At 50.5% G+C, this 16,624-nt stretch overlaps 1 protein-coding gene across 3 annotated transcripts in view; it reads left to right on the forward strand.

Annotated features, from left to right (window-relative positions):
• Positions 1 to 16,624, forward strand: part of Crtac1 (cartilage acidic protein 1) — a 131,478-nt gene that overhangs the window by 108,279 nt on the left and 6,575 nt on the right. For all 3 annotated transcript variants that reach the window (XM_074078574.1, XM_074078576.1, XM_074078575.1), the window contains 5 exons: positions 1,464 to 1,609; positions 4,119 to 4,255; positions 7,899 to 7,981; positions 8,783 to 8,883; positions 9,289 to 9,457. In XM_074078574.1, the coding sequence (XP_073934675.1) occupies positions 1,464 to 1,609; positions 4,119 to 4,255; positions 7,899 to 7,981; positions 8,783 to 8,883; positions 9,289 to 9,457 (636 nt within the window). The remainder of the gene's footprint in view (positions 1 to 1,463; positions 1,610 to 4,118; positions 4,256 to 7,898; positions 7,982 to 8,782; positions 8,884 to 9,288; positions 9,458 to 16,624) is intronic.

Here is a 16,624-nt window from a genome sequence, read left to right on the forward strand (position 1 = left end):
ACAGCTCCTTGTCAAGGTGCCTCATAGATAGGAGAGAAATGGGCCAGCACAGAAGGCCACCGACACTTAGGCCGGTGAGTTTGCCAAAAATTAATAGGGTATCAATCCTAGGGATTGGAGGCTGACCCAGTCCTTTGAGGACCTTCTTTCCCAGGTCTGGATCTCACTGCCTCTTCTCCAGATCCTTCCATGCCCCATGAGGATACCAGCCTCCAAGGTTCTCAGGGGCCCTCACCTCCACCTTCTTTTGGCTCCCACCACCCTCAGGATTGCCCTGTTGTAACTGTGCCCTGGGGTCTCTGCCAGTCACCCCTGAGGGCCTGATGACCTGGAACTATTTGTCCTCTGAAAGTGTCATCTTTGCCTGGCTCTGCACCTGGCTTGAGGAGCAAGTGGGTCTGCCTCAGGCAGCCAGGTAAGGCCCATCCTCCTCCCCTAGGGCTAGCTCATTAGTGGAGGCGTAAGTGGGTGACATTAGACACCTGCTTCTCTTCCAGTTCTCACAGGCATGCTGTGGGTTTCTCTGTCATGGCCACAGTATTTCTTCTGCTATCACCAACATCCCCAGTTTCCCTGCTGTCAAATTATTTATGTCTCTTCATTCATTCAGCAAGTACTTACTAAAAACTGCCAGGCAACCGCAGGCACTGAGATAGACCTGCATGTACCCAGGTACCAAGAGGACAGTGCTGACCTCAGGGATGTCAGGGCTCTTGGGAAAACCAGATCCTAAACAAGTAGATGACAAAGGAACATGACCACCCTTGTGACCAGCACCTTGAAGGAAAATAATAGGTGCTGGGCAGGGTGGGGGAGGGGGTATTTTAGATTCAGTGCTCAGGGAAGACTTCCCTGAGGAGGTGACCTGTGACTGAGAAAAATAAGGGGTTTGGGTAACCCTTGGCCAGAAGGCATCCCAGAGGGAAAGACCAGATTGAGCAAAGACCCAGTCGCTGGAAGGAGCTTGGTTCATTTGAAGCCTGAAGGGATCAGTGACGCCCAGTAAAGACCACATAAGGTGGTCAGGGACATGGCCAGGCTAAGCCTTATGATCCCCATGCAGGTGTTGAACTTGACCCAAGAATACTGGGGAGCCCTTGAGAGATTTGAACAAAGGAGTGACATGGTTTACTTCAGGTCTCCCGGTGGCCATGGGGGCGGTGCTGAGAGAGGCTTTAGCCCACCAGAATTTCCACTATTCTCCTCCCCCAGCCCATGCTACTCCAAACTGAGCATGAGTCGTGTGCTCAGCAGGCAAACGCAGCCTGAAGCCAAGTCCCTTGCCCCCTTTGCAAGTATATGACTGCACCACCTCCTGCCCCTGTGGAGAATATCTAAGACATAGCTCCCCAACTCCCCAGGAAGGCAGAGACGGAACAAGGGCCACCTCCCTTGTAGTTCAAGGTGAGTGTTTGTGGATATGCAGGGGATGCCACCCTGAGGCTCCTGTGTCTCCTCCCCAGGTGTGGATGACCCCCATCAGCATGGGCGAGGTGTTGCCCTAGCTGACTTCAACCGTGATGGCAAAGTGGACATCGTCTATGGCAACTGGAACGGCCCCCACCGCCTTTATCTGCAGATGAGTGTTCATGGGAAGGTCCGCTTTCGGGTGAGAAGGGCCCCTCCCTCCTGCCTTCCCTCCCACTAGGCATGACAGTATCATCCTCGGCATGTCATAGGGTCTTGGGGCTCGCTAGAGCCTGGGGTCAGGGTCACAATGAAGGTAACATGCAGGGGACAGTGGGCTCCAGCCTGGCTCTGTGAAGAGCAGAAAGCCAGGTAACTGAGAAGAGGAGCAGCTTCCAGAGTGGCGGGAGCCCCTGCCAGGTGGATTTCATTCTTTGGCTGGAGGCCATTGTTTCTGGGGGCTCCTGGAAGGCTGACATGTAGCTGCAGCCTGAGCTTTACAAATTGAGGTTCAGAACTACTGCAGAGTGGCAGGATGGGGACAAGAGAGGGGGGAGGTAGGTTGAAGCCCTGAAGTCCCCAAGGCTGCTCCTAAGGGCAAATAGTTGATGGGCAGGGTGGTCATCTGTGCCACCTCCTTAGCTGTCAGTGGACTGTGACACTGAGAATTTCTCAGTAGGACAGTTTGGTGGTAATTAGAGGTGTACCAGCATGAGACACTTGAGTTGGGGTATTCTCAGGGAAGGCAACAGAGGGCACAGCATCATTAAGGCTGATCTCAGAGAGCCAGGACTGATCTGAAGGCACCTACATCTTGTTGGAAACCCCCAAGGGAATGAAAAGATTTTGGAGTGCTTGGCTTCCTGGGCCCAGGGAACTCTCCAGCTTCCTTAACGTCTGTGTGGCCACAGAGAGGCTCCACTCCAAGCACCTAGCTGTGGGAACCATGTTGGGCTCTCTTCCCACTGGCACTAGAGAAGAGGGGAGGAGGCGTTCTCTGAACTCAGGGCGGTTGATTCTAGCATCCTGGATGATCTCCATCTTTATTCAGCTTTTGTTCTAGCCCAGGTTCTCAACAGAGACAATTTTACCTTCCGCCCCCCCAGGACATTGTCCCCTTTGACAATGTCTGGGAACATTTTTGGTTGTCCCAACTGGGGAAGGGGCCATCACCATTAACATTGAGTGGATAGAGGCCAGAGAGGCTACTGAACACCCCACAATGCACAGCAAAGTCATCTGGCCTCAGATGTCAGTGTGCTGAGGTTAAAGAACCTTTAGCCTTCTGAGGGCCCATGCAGAGCTCACAGGAACAACAACAATAATAATAAATACCCCACTTATCAAGTGCATCCCATGTGCCAGGAACCGTGCTAAGAGCTTTACATACATTATCTCAGAGTCTCAGGCATCCAGCAGGGCAACCCCAAGGGAGCTATGTAGGTTCCATTTTTATAGGATCGATGGAACAATAACAAGTTAGAGCTTCTCAGGTCTTCTTGCTCCCCAGCTTTTACTGCACTGCTCAGCCCACCCTGACCAGCTGGCCGGCTCGTAATCAACCTCATATTACTGTACTGATAAAGACCGCCTCCATGTCTGACCTCTAGACAGCTCAACACCTGACCCAGGCCAACTCCTTCCTGTGGCCAAAAAGACAGGCTGCAGCAGGAGATGAGGACAGGGCCAGGCCCAGAGGCAAGGGACTTCCCAAAGACACGGATTCTGCCCTTCCCAGCCCTCTCCGTCTGGGCCCTAGTGTGTAGTCTGTATGCAGATCTTCACCTACAATGGAAGTATTCTGCTCAGAAGCAAAGGATTGCCTTACACAGATCTTCTAGTTCAAAAACAAATCCCTCCCCCACCCTGTACCCTTCGCCAGACCATCTCGAGACTCTGCTAGCACTTGGGGGTCTCCCCATGAGTCCTGGACAGGTATAGCTGATTCTGCAACTCCCTCAAAGAAGATGTCTCAAAAACAAACAAAAACATCCTTAAGGCTCCCAAGAAATAACATAAAATAGTAGAGGCAGCAAAAGACACAAATAAAGGCCACCACTTTATCCCCCCATGGGACTGGTGGCAAGGACAAGATGGCGCAGGTTTCCAGCAATCTATCTCATGCCCACTGTGTGCCAAGCTTCTGACATGCGGCTCTCACAACCTGAGCAGCTATTGTTTTCCCCATGTCGCTGATGAGGAAAGTGAGATCCAAGGGGCTGGGTACCTTGCTTAAGGTCACACAGCTAGTCAGTAGGAGAACCTGAATTTCAATACATGCATGCAGTTTCTGGTCCCCCCCTCCCAGCTTCCAACTCACCATGGAGGAGGAACCTGGAATCAGAACCCCAACTGGGGTCCTATCATTAGCTATAACTATAAGTCTCTTCCCAGGACTGTCACCCCACCTGTAAAATGGGATCTCTGATTCTGTACTGCTTAGGGAACTGACAGGAGGGCAAAGGGTGATTAGACCAAAGAACAGCTGTATGCTCACTGGCATGTGCCGTAACTCTTCTCCTTCCTCCCTGTTCTCCTACAAGCAGTCCAAAGTTCATGTGGTCACCCAGGCAGCCACCATAGGTCCCTTACCAGGGAGGTGAGAGAAGGCATTGGGATTCTCATCTTTGCATCCACACACAATAGAGGAGAGTGGGCTCTTGTTTGTCCCCACCCTCCTACCTACTGACCTGCAACCTTCTCTCCTTCAGGACATTGCCTCACCCAAGTTCTCCATGCCGTCCCCTGTCCGCACTGTCATCGCTGCTGACTTTGACAATGACCAGGAGCTGGAGATCTTCTTCAACAATATCGCCTACCGCGGCTCCTCAGCCAACCGCCTCTTCCGGTACAGTATGCGGGCTGGGGGAGCTTGGCATCAGTGGGAAGGGTTCCTAGGGTTGGGGAGGGAGTCAGTGGCCAGCAGGAAGAGGTCTCTGGTGAAGAAACAGAACAAAGGAGGGACAGGAATCAAGCAAGAGGCTGCAGAGATGGTGAGAGAGAGCCCTGGGCAAGGCACCATCCCCCCACTGTAGCCAGCACATGGGCAGAGAAGACAAGACCCCATTTCCAGTCCCACAGGATAGAAACACCTATGGCCACAGAAGAGCTGCAAGTCAAGGGTGTCTGGAATAAGCAGACAGAGAGTTTTGTTGACCACAGACTTCCAAGGGACTGTAACAGGACCACAGTATTTCAACTTTCCAAAAAATGGATGAATGTTCCAAATAGATTTGACCATAGGACACTTCTTCCAAAGGCGTTTCTCCTGGGATTGGTGCTCTGCACAGCATCCTTTGGGATGCTGGAGGAGAGCATTGGTGGTAGAGAAGGAAAAGGGAGTTTCAGGAACAAGAGGTATCGGCAAGCACCTAAGCACCATGTCTAGGGAGAAAGGGTGGAATTTGTGAGGGGACACTTTTCCCAGGGACAGAGACCATTGGTGTCAGAATATCCCAGGATGGCTGTCTAGAGAACAGAACCCCAGGGCCCAGCCCAGATCTCCAGGTGCAGAGCTCAGGAGGCAAGGCCCAGGAATCTGTTCTGCCTACAGCAGTCCCCAGGCGTTTCCTACCACACGGAAGTATGAGAACCATTGCTGGAGATAAACCTCAGGACTTACTGGCCTGAACTGTTCCTGTTCAGAGCCTAAACCATGCCACAGAGGCTCAGGACCAGGTGAGGAGAGGAGGGTGAGCCAAAGGTCTTGGAGTCAGGAAATGGGTCAGACCACCTACCTGGCCCCCCAAGTCCAACCAACCCCTTTCTCTGGGAAGGGCTCAACTATTAATAAAAAGCATGAGCTGTGACTAAGCATGTTTTAAAATATAATTATTAACCAAGCATCAATCCTGACTGGATGTAATCACCCCCCAAAGGCACCAGATTTACTAATTAGGTGCCTTGCAAAAAGCTTATTCACAACTTCCGGATTAATTGCAGAAGATCAATTGCTCGTTAACAGAGACACTGCTTTCCTTCTCTGACTAATAAAGTGCCAGGTCCTCTGAGCACTGAGTTGTCTAGTGCACTGGTCTCGGTGACCAGAGAACCCAGGCAACTCCCCGCCTGCCTGTCCTTTTGCCTGCTTCAAACTGCCCAAGCTGGGCTGGTCCTGGCTCTGGGCTGGCAGTGGACAGTCACCACATGGTTGCCCCGTGGGGTGGTGTTTCCTTCCATTCAGAGGTAGTAGAAGCCACCTCCCAGGTATGTGGCTGGCCCCAAGTCCTGGTGGCAGATGGCCAGGTCCTGAGCACACAGCTCAGGGGCTGCCATAGGGACCGCTGCTCAGCTGATGTCTCTGAAAGTTTAACCCTCACCCGCCTCTTACTGCACAGGTTTCTCACCTGTCGCCAAACAGAACATCAGGCTCCTTGGGCCCAGTGCTCTCCTGTGGCATAGCCAGACCCTGGGCACCCAAAGTGTCCTCTGCATGAGTCTATAGGTCCTTTAATGATACGTAGGGCTGAGCATCACACAAACCAGACCCAACCACGAGTGAAAGGGGCCTGTAAGTGATCACAGCAAGACAACAGGTGGAACCAGGGACTCTCCAAGGCCAACTGGGGTGTGTATGGTCCCCATCTTGTGCACCTAAACATGCCTCTGTTCTGGACTTATTTCTCCTCTGTACCACTCCCTGGTCTTTTACAGAGCTTCCTACACCTGCCTTTAGCCCTCTCCTCATCTCTGGCCCTGCAGAGAGAGCTGTTGAACCACCAACCAGGCCGCATCTTTCTCCACTTACCACCCTACTGAAGCTCCCCATTCCTTTCTGATAAAGTCCTCAGCCTCTTCACACTCCCTTCCCCCATTTGCACCTAAGCACCAGACACCCCAAGTTTCTTTCAGTTCTGGGCTCTGCTGGGCCTGGGCCCTCAAGCTGCCCACACCCTCCAGGGCCCATTCTTAGCTTCTTCATCTGAGTAGCACCATTGTTCAGGTCTCAGTTTAGCCACCTTCCTCTGGGAAGCCTTCCATTGCCCCAGGCTGGGTGAGCTGCGCAGCTCTGCATTCTCCCCTGCCAGCTTTCAGCTCTGTGTATGTGCCTCCCTGCTGATATGGACTCTGAGCTCCACACCCCCCTGTAGTTTGCAGTACCCTCAGGCCCACATCAGGGCAGGCACACAGAAGTTGCTGCAGAAGAATGTGTTCACTGAATGCATGAACACAGTGGAACTGCTGGTTTTTGTCATTAGGAATCCTTAACTGCACTGTCACCTGAACCAAGAGGTGTCTTCCCAGCTTCAGCAGAGCCTGCAGGACACAAATGATCAAAGTGACTCTGGGTGTCAGCAGCCTGAAACATCAAACCTCCAGCACGTGTGCACACACCCAGCCACTCTTATACCCAAGTCCTCTTCCCAGGTATACTAGGCACACCGGGTGCTCCTCAGATATACACATGGGTATATATGCTCAGCATAGATGCCTCTTGTGGACAGAGGGCAATTCACGGGTGTCTTCTCAACCCTGCAGGCACCTGAAGGTCTTCTAGCTCTCTGCATCTGGCCTACACAAGCTGCAGCTCAGGGGACCTTGGTCCCCTCCTAAAAGCCCTGGTCTCAGTTCTCCCATGGTTTGTGCAGTTGTCCTATGGTTTGTGCAGACAGTGTAGTGAAGAGGAATGCAGAGTCCTCATCTGCCCTGCCCCACCTCTGGCTCCCCCATGGCTCCACCGAGAGAGGGCTGAGCACCCACAGCTGAAGAACATAACGAGTAAGAAAAGCTAGAGAGGAAAGCTTAGCATTGCACTTCATGTGGAGACAGGGCAGATCATTGAGAGCAGGTGTCTCTAAAACAAATACACGTGGCCAAGATTCAAAGTTCAATAGACAGGAAGCACCTACTTCTGCACCCCAAAGGAACCCTTCCTTCTGCTTTCCTCTGACATTTCCCCTCACACCCCACAGTGTGAGGAGCCTTCCAAGAGCCAGGCACTGTTAGATGCTGCAGGAGATGCAAAGATGATTAATACAAGGTCCCAGCCTGCATAGAGCTCACAGGCCAGCGGGAGATAAGATGCATTCGTCCACAATGCTAACACAGGCCCAAAGCGATAAGGGCCAGGAAGGCGATAAAAGAGGAGGCAGGGAGGGCTGCCAGCAGGATGGTCAGCCTGGGTGGACATGATGAGGGAGCACCTGTGTGTGCCTGAACCCTGAGCAGCTTCCAGAACTAGGAAACCCAGGCCCCCTCAGAGGAGAGCGAAGGTCAGTTGAAGGTAGTTGTGCCCCTGCCCTTCTCTATCCATCAGCTGACCTTCCCCAGGCTGTCTATAATTCATCCATTAGAGAAGGAAAAATCAATGTTTACCAACATAAATTAAAACCTAAGAAGGGAACCGTCAGGGTGAAGGCAGAATCTGTGAGCACAAGACTTGTGGGCATCCAGGTAGCAGCCTGCGCACAGGGGACAGAATGGAGCAACTGGGCCTCTAGGTCCAGGGGGGCCATGGGAACCTTGTCAGAACAAGCCTGTCTTTCCTGCAGCGTCATCCGCAGGGAGCATGGGGACCCCCTCATCGAGGAGCTCAATCCTGGTGATGCCCTGGAGCCTGAGGGCCGGGGCACAGGTGAGGCACCTTAGGACTCTGCGCTGTTCTCTCCATACTGAGACCCTGTCCTACACTGGCCATACCCTGGGTCAAGGGCAGGAGAGGTGGGGCAATCAACCCCTGGCAGGGTTCCTTCTGTCCCTGCCACTCTGAGGGCTGAGACCCAAGGGCATGGGGAGAGGGAAGAACCTGGAGCACTGCCAGGCAGGAGACAGAGGAGATCCCTTCTCCCATTCCCAGGGCTGCAGAGGGTTGGGGGAGGCTGGGGGTCTGTAGACACAGCTTTGCCGACCAAGTCATACGGGATGGGGCTGGGAAGGAGAATGGGTCCCTTCTGCTCCCCAGCAGAGGCACTGCACCTGACCCCTCCCTTCCTGGCAATCAGCTTGGTGTCAGACCAAGAGCAGACCTTGGTCTGCAGTTGCCTCACTTTCTGGGTCTCGCTTTCCATAAAATGGGGATCATCTGCCCTCCTCAGCAATCTGGGATGTAATGCGGACCAAAAGGAGATCATGCATACGCAAACACTTGATAAATTGACAAAAATATGCATATAAAGACGCGTTATTCAAACTCTACCAGAAAGACCAGTGAGTAAGTACTTGCACCCACCCACTCATGTCACATCCTGTCCTGTGAACTGCGGTCCCGAACCAGCTGTTGGACAGGAGAAAGATGGGCCTGGTCCCTCTTCTGCCCCAGTACTGCTCTTTCTCTGCCTTCCACAATCAGAGTTATGGTTGCTGCTTCTGGCTGGGAGCCCCTCTTCCTGCAGGTCTGCTGGCTGATGGCCAGAGGTGAAATCCACATTGTTTGTAGGAGGAGTGGTGACAGACTTCGATGGAGATGGGATGCTGGACCTCATCTTGTCCCATGGAGAGTCCATGGCTCAGCCACTATCCGTCTTCCGGGTGAATCAGGTGTGCATGGACCTTAGGACCCATAACTCCCAGTCCGGTGTGCTCCCAGGGACCCAGGGTGGAGGTGTGTGCTGGCCAGTGTGATAGGAAATGGAAATCCTGGGACATGGAAGCAAATAAATTCCCGGCAACACAATAAACCTTGGAAGGGCTGCCTCCCGGGAGAAGCCCTCGGCCCCTCTGCCTTCCACCTGCCCTTCTCTGCCAATAACAGTTTTTCCTGAGCCTCTTGGCTCCCCCCACCTTGCATGTTCACCTTCATTGTATGGTTTCCTCTTCCTCTCTCTTTCTTCTGCCCCTGCTCTTCTTCTCCCTCACTCTCACCTCTCTCCCTTCTTTCCCCTCTCATCCCTGCTCCCTGCTCTGCCCCTCCTCTCTGATGCCCATACTCCTCCCTCCCTGCAGGGCTTCAGCAACAACTGGCTGCGAGTGGTGCCACGCACCCAATTCGGGGCCTTTGCCAGAGGGGCCAAGGTCATGCTCTACACCAAGAAGAGTGGGGCCCACCTGAGGATCATCGATGGGGGCTCAGGCTACCTGTGCGAGATGGAACCTGTGGCACACTTTGGCCTGGGTGAGTCAGGGTCTGCTGGGGGATGGTCCTGCAGCATGGCATGTGATTCAGGGAACCCCAGCCTGAGTATCTTAGTGGTGCTGCTTCACATGGTAACATGGTGAACATCCGCTATTTGAGGCAAACCTTGCCCCGTGATGAACCTGCACTCAAGGGAAAGGGAGCAGGAAAGTCTGGCCGCTAGGATTCCATGTCTTTTGCTTGCAGGAGTCCCCTTCCCAGGGCCTCTGTAATCTCAGCTCATCTTGGATTCAGAATATTTAATCCTCCATTTATCCAAGGTCGTAGCCTTGTTCTTCACATGCTGGTCTGCACCAAATGTGTACGGAGCAGCTGATCCTGTGGCCACTTGGCAGCTGGCTCAGGTTCTAAGATGTCTCCCCAAAGTCTGATGTATTCCCTTGGATGGAAGGCTTGGGGAGCCCTGTATTCCCAACAGTCATGAAGTCACCCGAGGGAGGGGCAAAGCTGGCTCAGGGCAGAGGATGGGGATGAAAAAACTCTCAAAGCACCAATACATGTACACGTAAACAGATAAACAGTATATCTGTGACACTCCCAAGATGTCAATACACACCTATTAGAACAGCTAAGGTTAAAAAAAAGTAGTACCAATATCTAATGCTGGTGAGGATCTTGATAGCTCTGAGAGATGAACAAAACTGGCTCACACATTGGTGTGGGAACATAAACTGGTGTAGCTTCTAAAACAGTTGGGCAGATTCTAATAATAACAATGAAAACAGCTAAACTACTTGTGTATGGCCCAGCCATTACAGACACTTCGCTACTTACAATGGGGTTCCGTCCCAGTAGGCATGTCCTAAGTCAAAACTTCAGTGAATCCACCCAACCTATGGAACACCACAGCTTAGCAGCACCGTGCTCTGCATGGTGTCACTATTTCCCCTCCTGATTACCAAACGGACTGGGAGCTTCAGCTCCTGGTGATATCTAGCATTGTGAGAAAGGATCACACTGCATATTACTAGCCTGGGAAAAGATCCAAATTCAACATTCAAAGTACAATTTCTACCAAATGCCTATCATTTTCACGCCATTGTAAAGTCAAAAAATTAGAAGTCCAAGCATCATGAGTTGGGGGCTGTCTATACAAATCCCTCGCCATTTATCTCAGAGGAATGAAAACATATGCACAGAAAAATCTCTACATTACTATTCATAGCAGTTTACATTTGCCAGCCCCTAACTAAAAGCAATGTAGATGTCCTTCAGTAGGTTAATGGTTCAACACACTTACACATCCATGCCGTGGAATATGACTCAGCCAGAGGAGGAATAACCATGGACAGAACACCTGGATAGACCTCCAGGGTGTCTGGTGAGTGAAGAAATCTCATCTCCAAAGATCAGGTGATTCCATTTCCTACTGACAGCGCCATAAAGTGGAGAACAGATTGGTGGATCCAGGGCTTAGAGATTGTAAAGGGGAAGAATGTCACTAGAAAGGGACATTTTTGTAACGATAGTACAGTCCTGTTCTTGTTGGTGGTGGCTATCCAAATCTATGCATGCAGTATATAACTCACACCTGTGCCCACATCAAGCTCCTGGTTTCCTGTGGTACTGTTGCTACATAAGCTGAAACTTCCAGGGCAACTGGTTAACAGGCCCACGGGCCTCTCTGCACTGTCCTTGCAACTTACTGTGAATCTCCAATTATTTCAAAATAAATTGCTTTTATAGAAATGCATGGGGGGATTAAGGAAAAGTATAAAAATTCTGCAAGAATTGCAATAATAGAAAAAAAGATTGAGAAGTTGGGAGTGCTAAAACACAAAAGTTAAGAAGACATTTGACTCAAAGATTCCCCAATTCAAACCAGACATTTTCCCATGTGTTAGCACCTCATGAGGTGATATGATTTTAATATAAAAAGATTAGGCAATATGTTCTCCAATTAATAAATGTATAGCAGTGTGAATATTATACAGGCATCATATGTGCATAGAAAGAACTGAAATAAAATGAAAAAAGTATGAACAGTGCTTCCATTTGAGTAACTAGATTATTATAGTAACATCTTCTCATTCAAGTCATGGCACTGAGCATTTTATTCTCATTACTTCACTTTGTCCTTGTGAGATGGGCATTATTGTTCCCATTTTACGAATGGAAAAACTGATGATCAAAACAATAAAAGAAACCTGCCCAAGGTCACATGATACTTCAAACCCAAGCCTGCTTGAGGATATGGTTTTTATTTTCTTCCATATGTGTTGGGGTATGTGTGTGTGTGTGTGTGTGTGTGTGTGCGCCTTCTAGTATTTACAGGGAACACATAATATTTGTGTATTCTGAAAAAGAAGCAATAAATATTTAGGGGAATGCAGGGTCTGGTTATATGAGCATGTTCTTGAGCTATTGAGCCTAAGTGGGTCGGCCTGAGTTTGGGGCATCTATCGCTCCTAGGACAGCCATTTACCATGCTGGTCCTAAAAGCACAAGACTATTTTTTTTTGTTCATTTATTCACATGTGCATACATTGTTTGGGTCATTTACAAGACTACTTTTAAGTATAGAATCCATTTGAAAATTGCAGTAGTGTTATGGAGCGCTTAGTGTGTCCCCAGCCCTGGGTAAGTGTTTTGCATAGCTACTTTGTCAATTGTCACCACAACTTGATGAATTAGGTGTCGTAGTCTGCATTTTACAGGTCAAGAAACTGAGGTTGAGGTGACGTAAATTGCAGCAGGTAGGAAGGGCTGGCTTTGCACCCCACCTCTGTGGACACTGCAACCTGAGTTGTTGATCACTGTGACTCCCTACTCCTTTGCTGCTCTGTGCACAGTCAACCAAGTTCCTTCAGTTCTGCTTCTTCCTGGAGATCCACATCGCCTCAGTTACCAGGTGACAAAGGGAGGCCATCCAAGCACCAGGTTGGCTGTCATGGTCTCATAGGTAGGATATTCATCAGGTATCAATCTGGGTATCACCTCTCACTCCACTGGACAAAAGAAGAAATTGAGGTTCACAGAATAAATCAATGGTGAGGCCAGGATAGGGGCTGAGGTTGTCTATCTCCACATCCCATGGGCTGCCTCTGCTATTTTAAGATGTGTAGTATAGACCTCTCTGGGTCTTTTCTCTGGCCAGAATCTTCCCCTGCCAGAATAACAGACCTGCTTCCTCAACTGGACAGCCTGGCCAGGTCATTTGGTCATCTAGGGTGTTCAGGAGCCAGCTGCCTCTCACACCCTGGGCAATGTTCATGGCACCTGCCTGGTGCCAGTCCTTGCTGTTTTGCAAGGCCATGAGATTTGTTCTTGGTTTGAACTCTGGCTCAAACTGTTCAAGGGTCCCCCAGCAGGTTCCTCTTTTGTAGGACTCCCCTTTGAGAGGGGCACTCAAAGGAAGGCTACTTTCAGGGACAGGCTCTTGTAGGTCAACTGGCACTAGCAGTGACTCCCTGGAGCAGATAGGCAGAGCCAGCAGCCTGGGACACAGTGAGGCAGATGGGCTCCATCCCTGCAGGTCCTCATGGTTCTACGAGGGCTCCTTAATGGAGTGAGCATAGCAGAGACCTTACTGACTGACGGGGAGCCAGCAATGGAGCAGAAGGAGTGGGAGCCAGTGGGGAAGGCCAGGTGTTGGGAAGGACTGAGGAAAGAGAGCAAAGAAAGAGAAACATAAGCAAAGCCTGAGGAAGATGAGAGGCAGAGATGTGGGAAAGATATAAGAAGAAATGTTCAGCCCTCCAGGCACACAGCTCCGTGGAAGGGGAGATAGACCCAGGAACTCAAGTACAAGGCAGACTTGGATGTGCCACCACACTAGCCCACAGCCTTGAGAGGACAAGGCAAGAGAAACTAGCTTTGTTCTAGGCAGCTTTCCCCAGGAAGCAGGACTGTAGGTAGGGCTAAAAGGATGGTGGGAATTTAGAAGGTGTGAACAGGGGCTAAGAAGAGCCTTCCAGGGGCCAGGCTCAGAGGTAGGAGTGTTCAGTCCAAGGAATGGGAGCTAAGCCTGGAAAGTGGGGCCAGGCTGAGCTGTCTGGGGTCTCCAAGGCAGGCTAGACAGGGCAAGGTGGGCAAATGGGTGCCTACAAAACCAGGAAAGCCAAAGTCAGCCTTGCTGTGAAGGAGCTGTGCTGCAAAGAGACCTGCAGTCCCCAGCAGGAACAGAGTCCCCACGTGGGGAGTGACAGTCATGTAGGCACTTGTTCTTAGAAGCCTCCTCAAAATTTTCTCCAGATTGGGAGAACAATGCATATTGATTATAGGAAGATTAGACAATATAACAAATCATAAAAAGGAAAAAAAAAATCCCCCACAATCCCACTATTGTTTATGGAATATTAAGTAAAAATAAATGTTTTCCCATTCATCCTCCCCCAGCACCATTTGATTCATTTATTCATTTCATGTTTACTGAACACTGTGTTCCCATGAGTAACTAGACAAGGGCCTTGCCACAGCACTCTTGTGTTCTGGTGGAAGGAGGAGAAAAATAGAATGTACAATAAACATAATAAATAGGTGAAAATGTAAGATGTTAAGATGATATTAAGTGCTATGAAAAAAAAGTCAAGCAGTGCAAAGGGACTAAGAATGGACTAAAAGGCAAGTAGCAATCTTCAAATGCCAGGTCTGGCTGGCCTGTTCAAGTTCCATGTTTTACCACATGCAATATACACAGGAACACATTTATAGGTATATACTACTTGGGCCTTTTTTAAAACAAAAACGATGATACTCTTCCACTGGTTCCGCTAACTTGCTTTTTTCCTTCCCTTAACAACACAGCCTGGCCATCAGTCTGAGTCTCTGCGCATCTCTTTTGTGTTCTTTCAATGCTGCAGAGTATTTCACCGTGGAGCAGCATTCATAATTTATTTACCAAGTCCCTTGTTGATGGCTGATGGACAGCCAGATTGTTTCTAATTCTGAGCAGTTTGAGGTAAGAAGAGGGCAGTCCAGAACATGCATCCAGGGGAGGCCTGACTTAGGGTTCTGCATGACTGAGAAGCAGTGTCCTGTCCTCCCTCCATGAATCACTTTGCAGAAAGGTGTGATGAGCGGGTATCAGGGCATGGACATGGATGTGCACACACACACAACCTCCTCGGCCTTTCCTTTCCCCCATGGGAAACATCAAGCTCAGGCTCGCTGGCATGCACCTGTCTTTGACATTGCCTCTCCCAGTGCTCTAGGCCTTGCAAGGTCTGTTTGTACAACAGCCAAGGACTCAGACCCTCACATGCACTCCACACCTCCATCCCCAGAGCCCAGGCTGCACTGCACCACACAATAAAATCTCAAGGACCTTGCCTGGCTCTGTTCTCCATGGTCCCCGGAGCCCACTCAGCTGTGCAGAGCGCTCTCAGGGTCATCCTGCTCAGCAGACCCTGCCCTTGCTCAGGGGAGCCCCTGGTCAAGTTTTGCAGTTCTTCTGCAGCTGCCCTGACCTGTTCCTCCCCCTCCTGGGTGCAGACCACCTGCCAGCTCCACAAATAAGCCTTTCTGCTTATAGCAGTGTTGAGTGCTATAAGCATCCCCCAGCACCACACAGCTGCCCACCCTGGCTCTCCATCTCCTGCCTGCCAGTGGGCTGTGCCAGCTCACCACCAAACCAAATACAAACAAGCACCAAGAATCCATTTGTCCTCTTTTTTCACCAGCCCCTGCCAGGGTCACCCACTCAGGCTACCCACCCCCAGCATTGACTGTGCCCCACCCACCCACGCACCCCTTCCTTTCAGTTAATTGTTTGCAAATGACTCAGAGCTGCCTCCAAGCCGGCTGGTGCTCATTTAGGGAAGGAAAATTCAGTGGCCCACATAAAAATTGCTTTATTAAAGTGCAAAAATATTCCACCAACTGTATTCCCACCATCTGTTTTGCTTGTAATTCTGAAAAGTGCAATTCTCTTTGGCCTTTGGCCTTTAAAAGCTGCCAGAGGCAACTCCCTGCTGCTCCTGACCTGTGTCTCTGCTGGTTAATGGGCCCCTCCTCTTCAGACCCTGTCCCACTGCACAGGGATCCAGCAGGCTGTTCACTCAGAGGCCACCCGATTCTACAATTTTATAAACACTGGAGAGGTCTCACCTGCAACCTGAGGACAAGAGTCTAGGTTCCAGCCCTAGCTTAGACATCTGCAAGTCACTTTACTTCACCAAACCTCAGAGGCTACATCCAGGGAATGGGCACCTTGCAGGGGTGAAGCCTGCAGAGTCCCTCCCAAGGGTCCTGTCCACCTTCCCCATCTAATACAGTCTCACTTCTGCTTCCCCTACTTTGAACTTCTCTTGGGTATTCAAACACACACGGAGCCCTCTCACAGCTCTGCCCCTTTACCCATGCTATTCTTTCTACCTGAAATGCTCGCTCCCTCCCTTCTGTGCCTCACAAACTCTTATTCCTCCTACAACACCCAAACGAAATGACCTGCTTCTCCTCACCAAGTGGTACTGACACTACTACTACCCATACCAAATTTATTACATAGTGTAATCACTTGTGTTCATTGCTCCCATGCAAACCAGTTCCTCCGGAATGAGGCCTGGGTCTTGCTGTTTCATTGCTGAACCCCAGATCCCTGTGCAATGCTGGGTGTGGGTATGGGGTGGGAATATAATAAGGCCATAGCAGATATGGCTCTGGGATCCCACAGACCTTCACTGAGTAACTGGGCAATTCTTTTCACCTCTTCAAGTCTCAGTGTTCTCATCTCTAAGATGGAAATTCCAAAACTACCACCTTGCCTGTGGGAGTGTTGTGAGAGTCTGATGCATTAACACTACCTGGTTCCGTTTGGGGTACCATGTCAGGGTTCACCACCTATATGAACAAGCAAAGCTCTTCGGGAACTGAAGAGCTGATGATGACTAGGAAAGTGGGGGTGCTGATTAATCAGTGGGGCAGAGTTTATCTTCTAAGAAAGGAGAACTGTGCTTCTAGGGGTGTTGAGGCTCTGGACTAGCACCCCCATCTTACAGATGAGGAAACTGAGGCCCAGAATGGATGCCCACCCAAGTCAGCAAAAAATCAGTGGCAAAGGTGGGAGTCCTGCTGGGCTTCCCAGGTTCACATCCAATAGTCCCCCCATGCTGGGTCTGGAGGAAGGGAGGTAGAGGACTTGGAGCCACACGCCCCGAATGCAAGCTGTAAATTTGTGACAGCCTATGAATATTCCTCAACTCTTTG

The sequence above is a fragment of the Castor canadensis genome, chromosome 7, assembly GCF_047511655.1.
Source record: "Castor canadensis chromosome 7, mCasCan1.hap1v2, whole genome shotgun sequence".
NCBI lineage: Eukaryota > Metazoa > Chordata > Mammalia > Rodentia > Castoridae > Castor > Castor canadensis.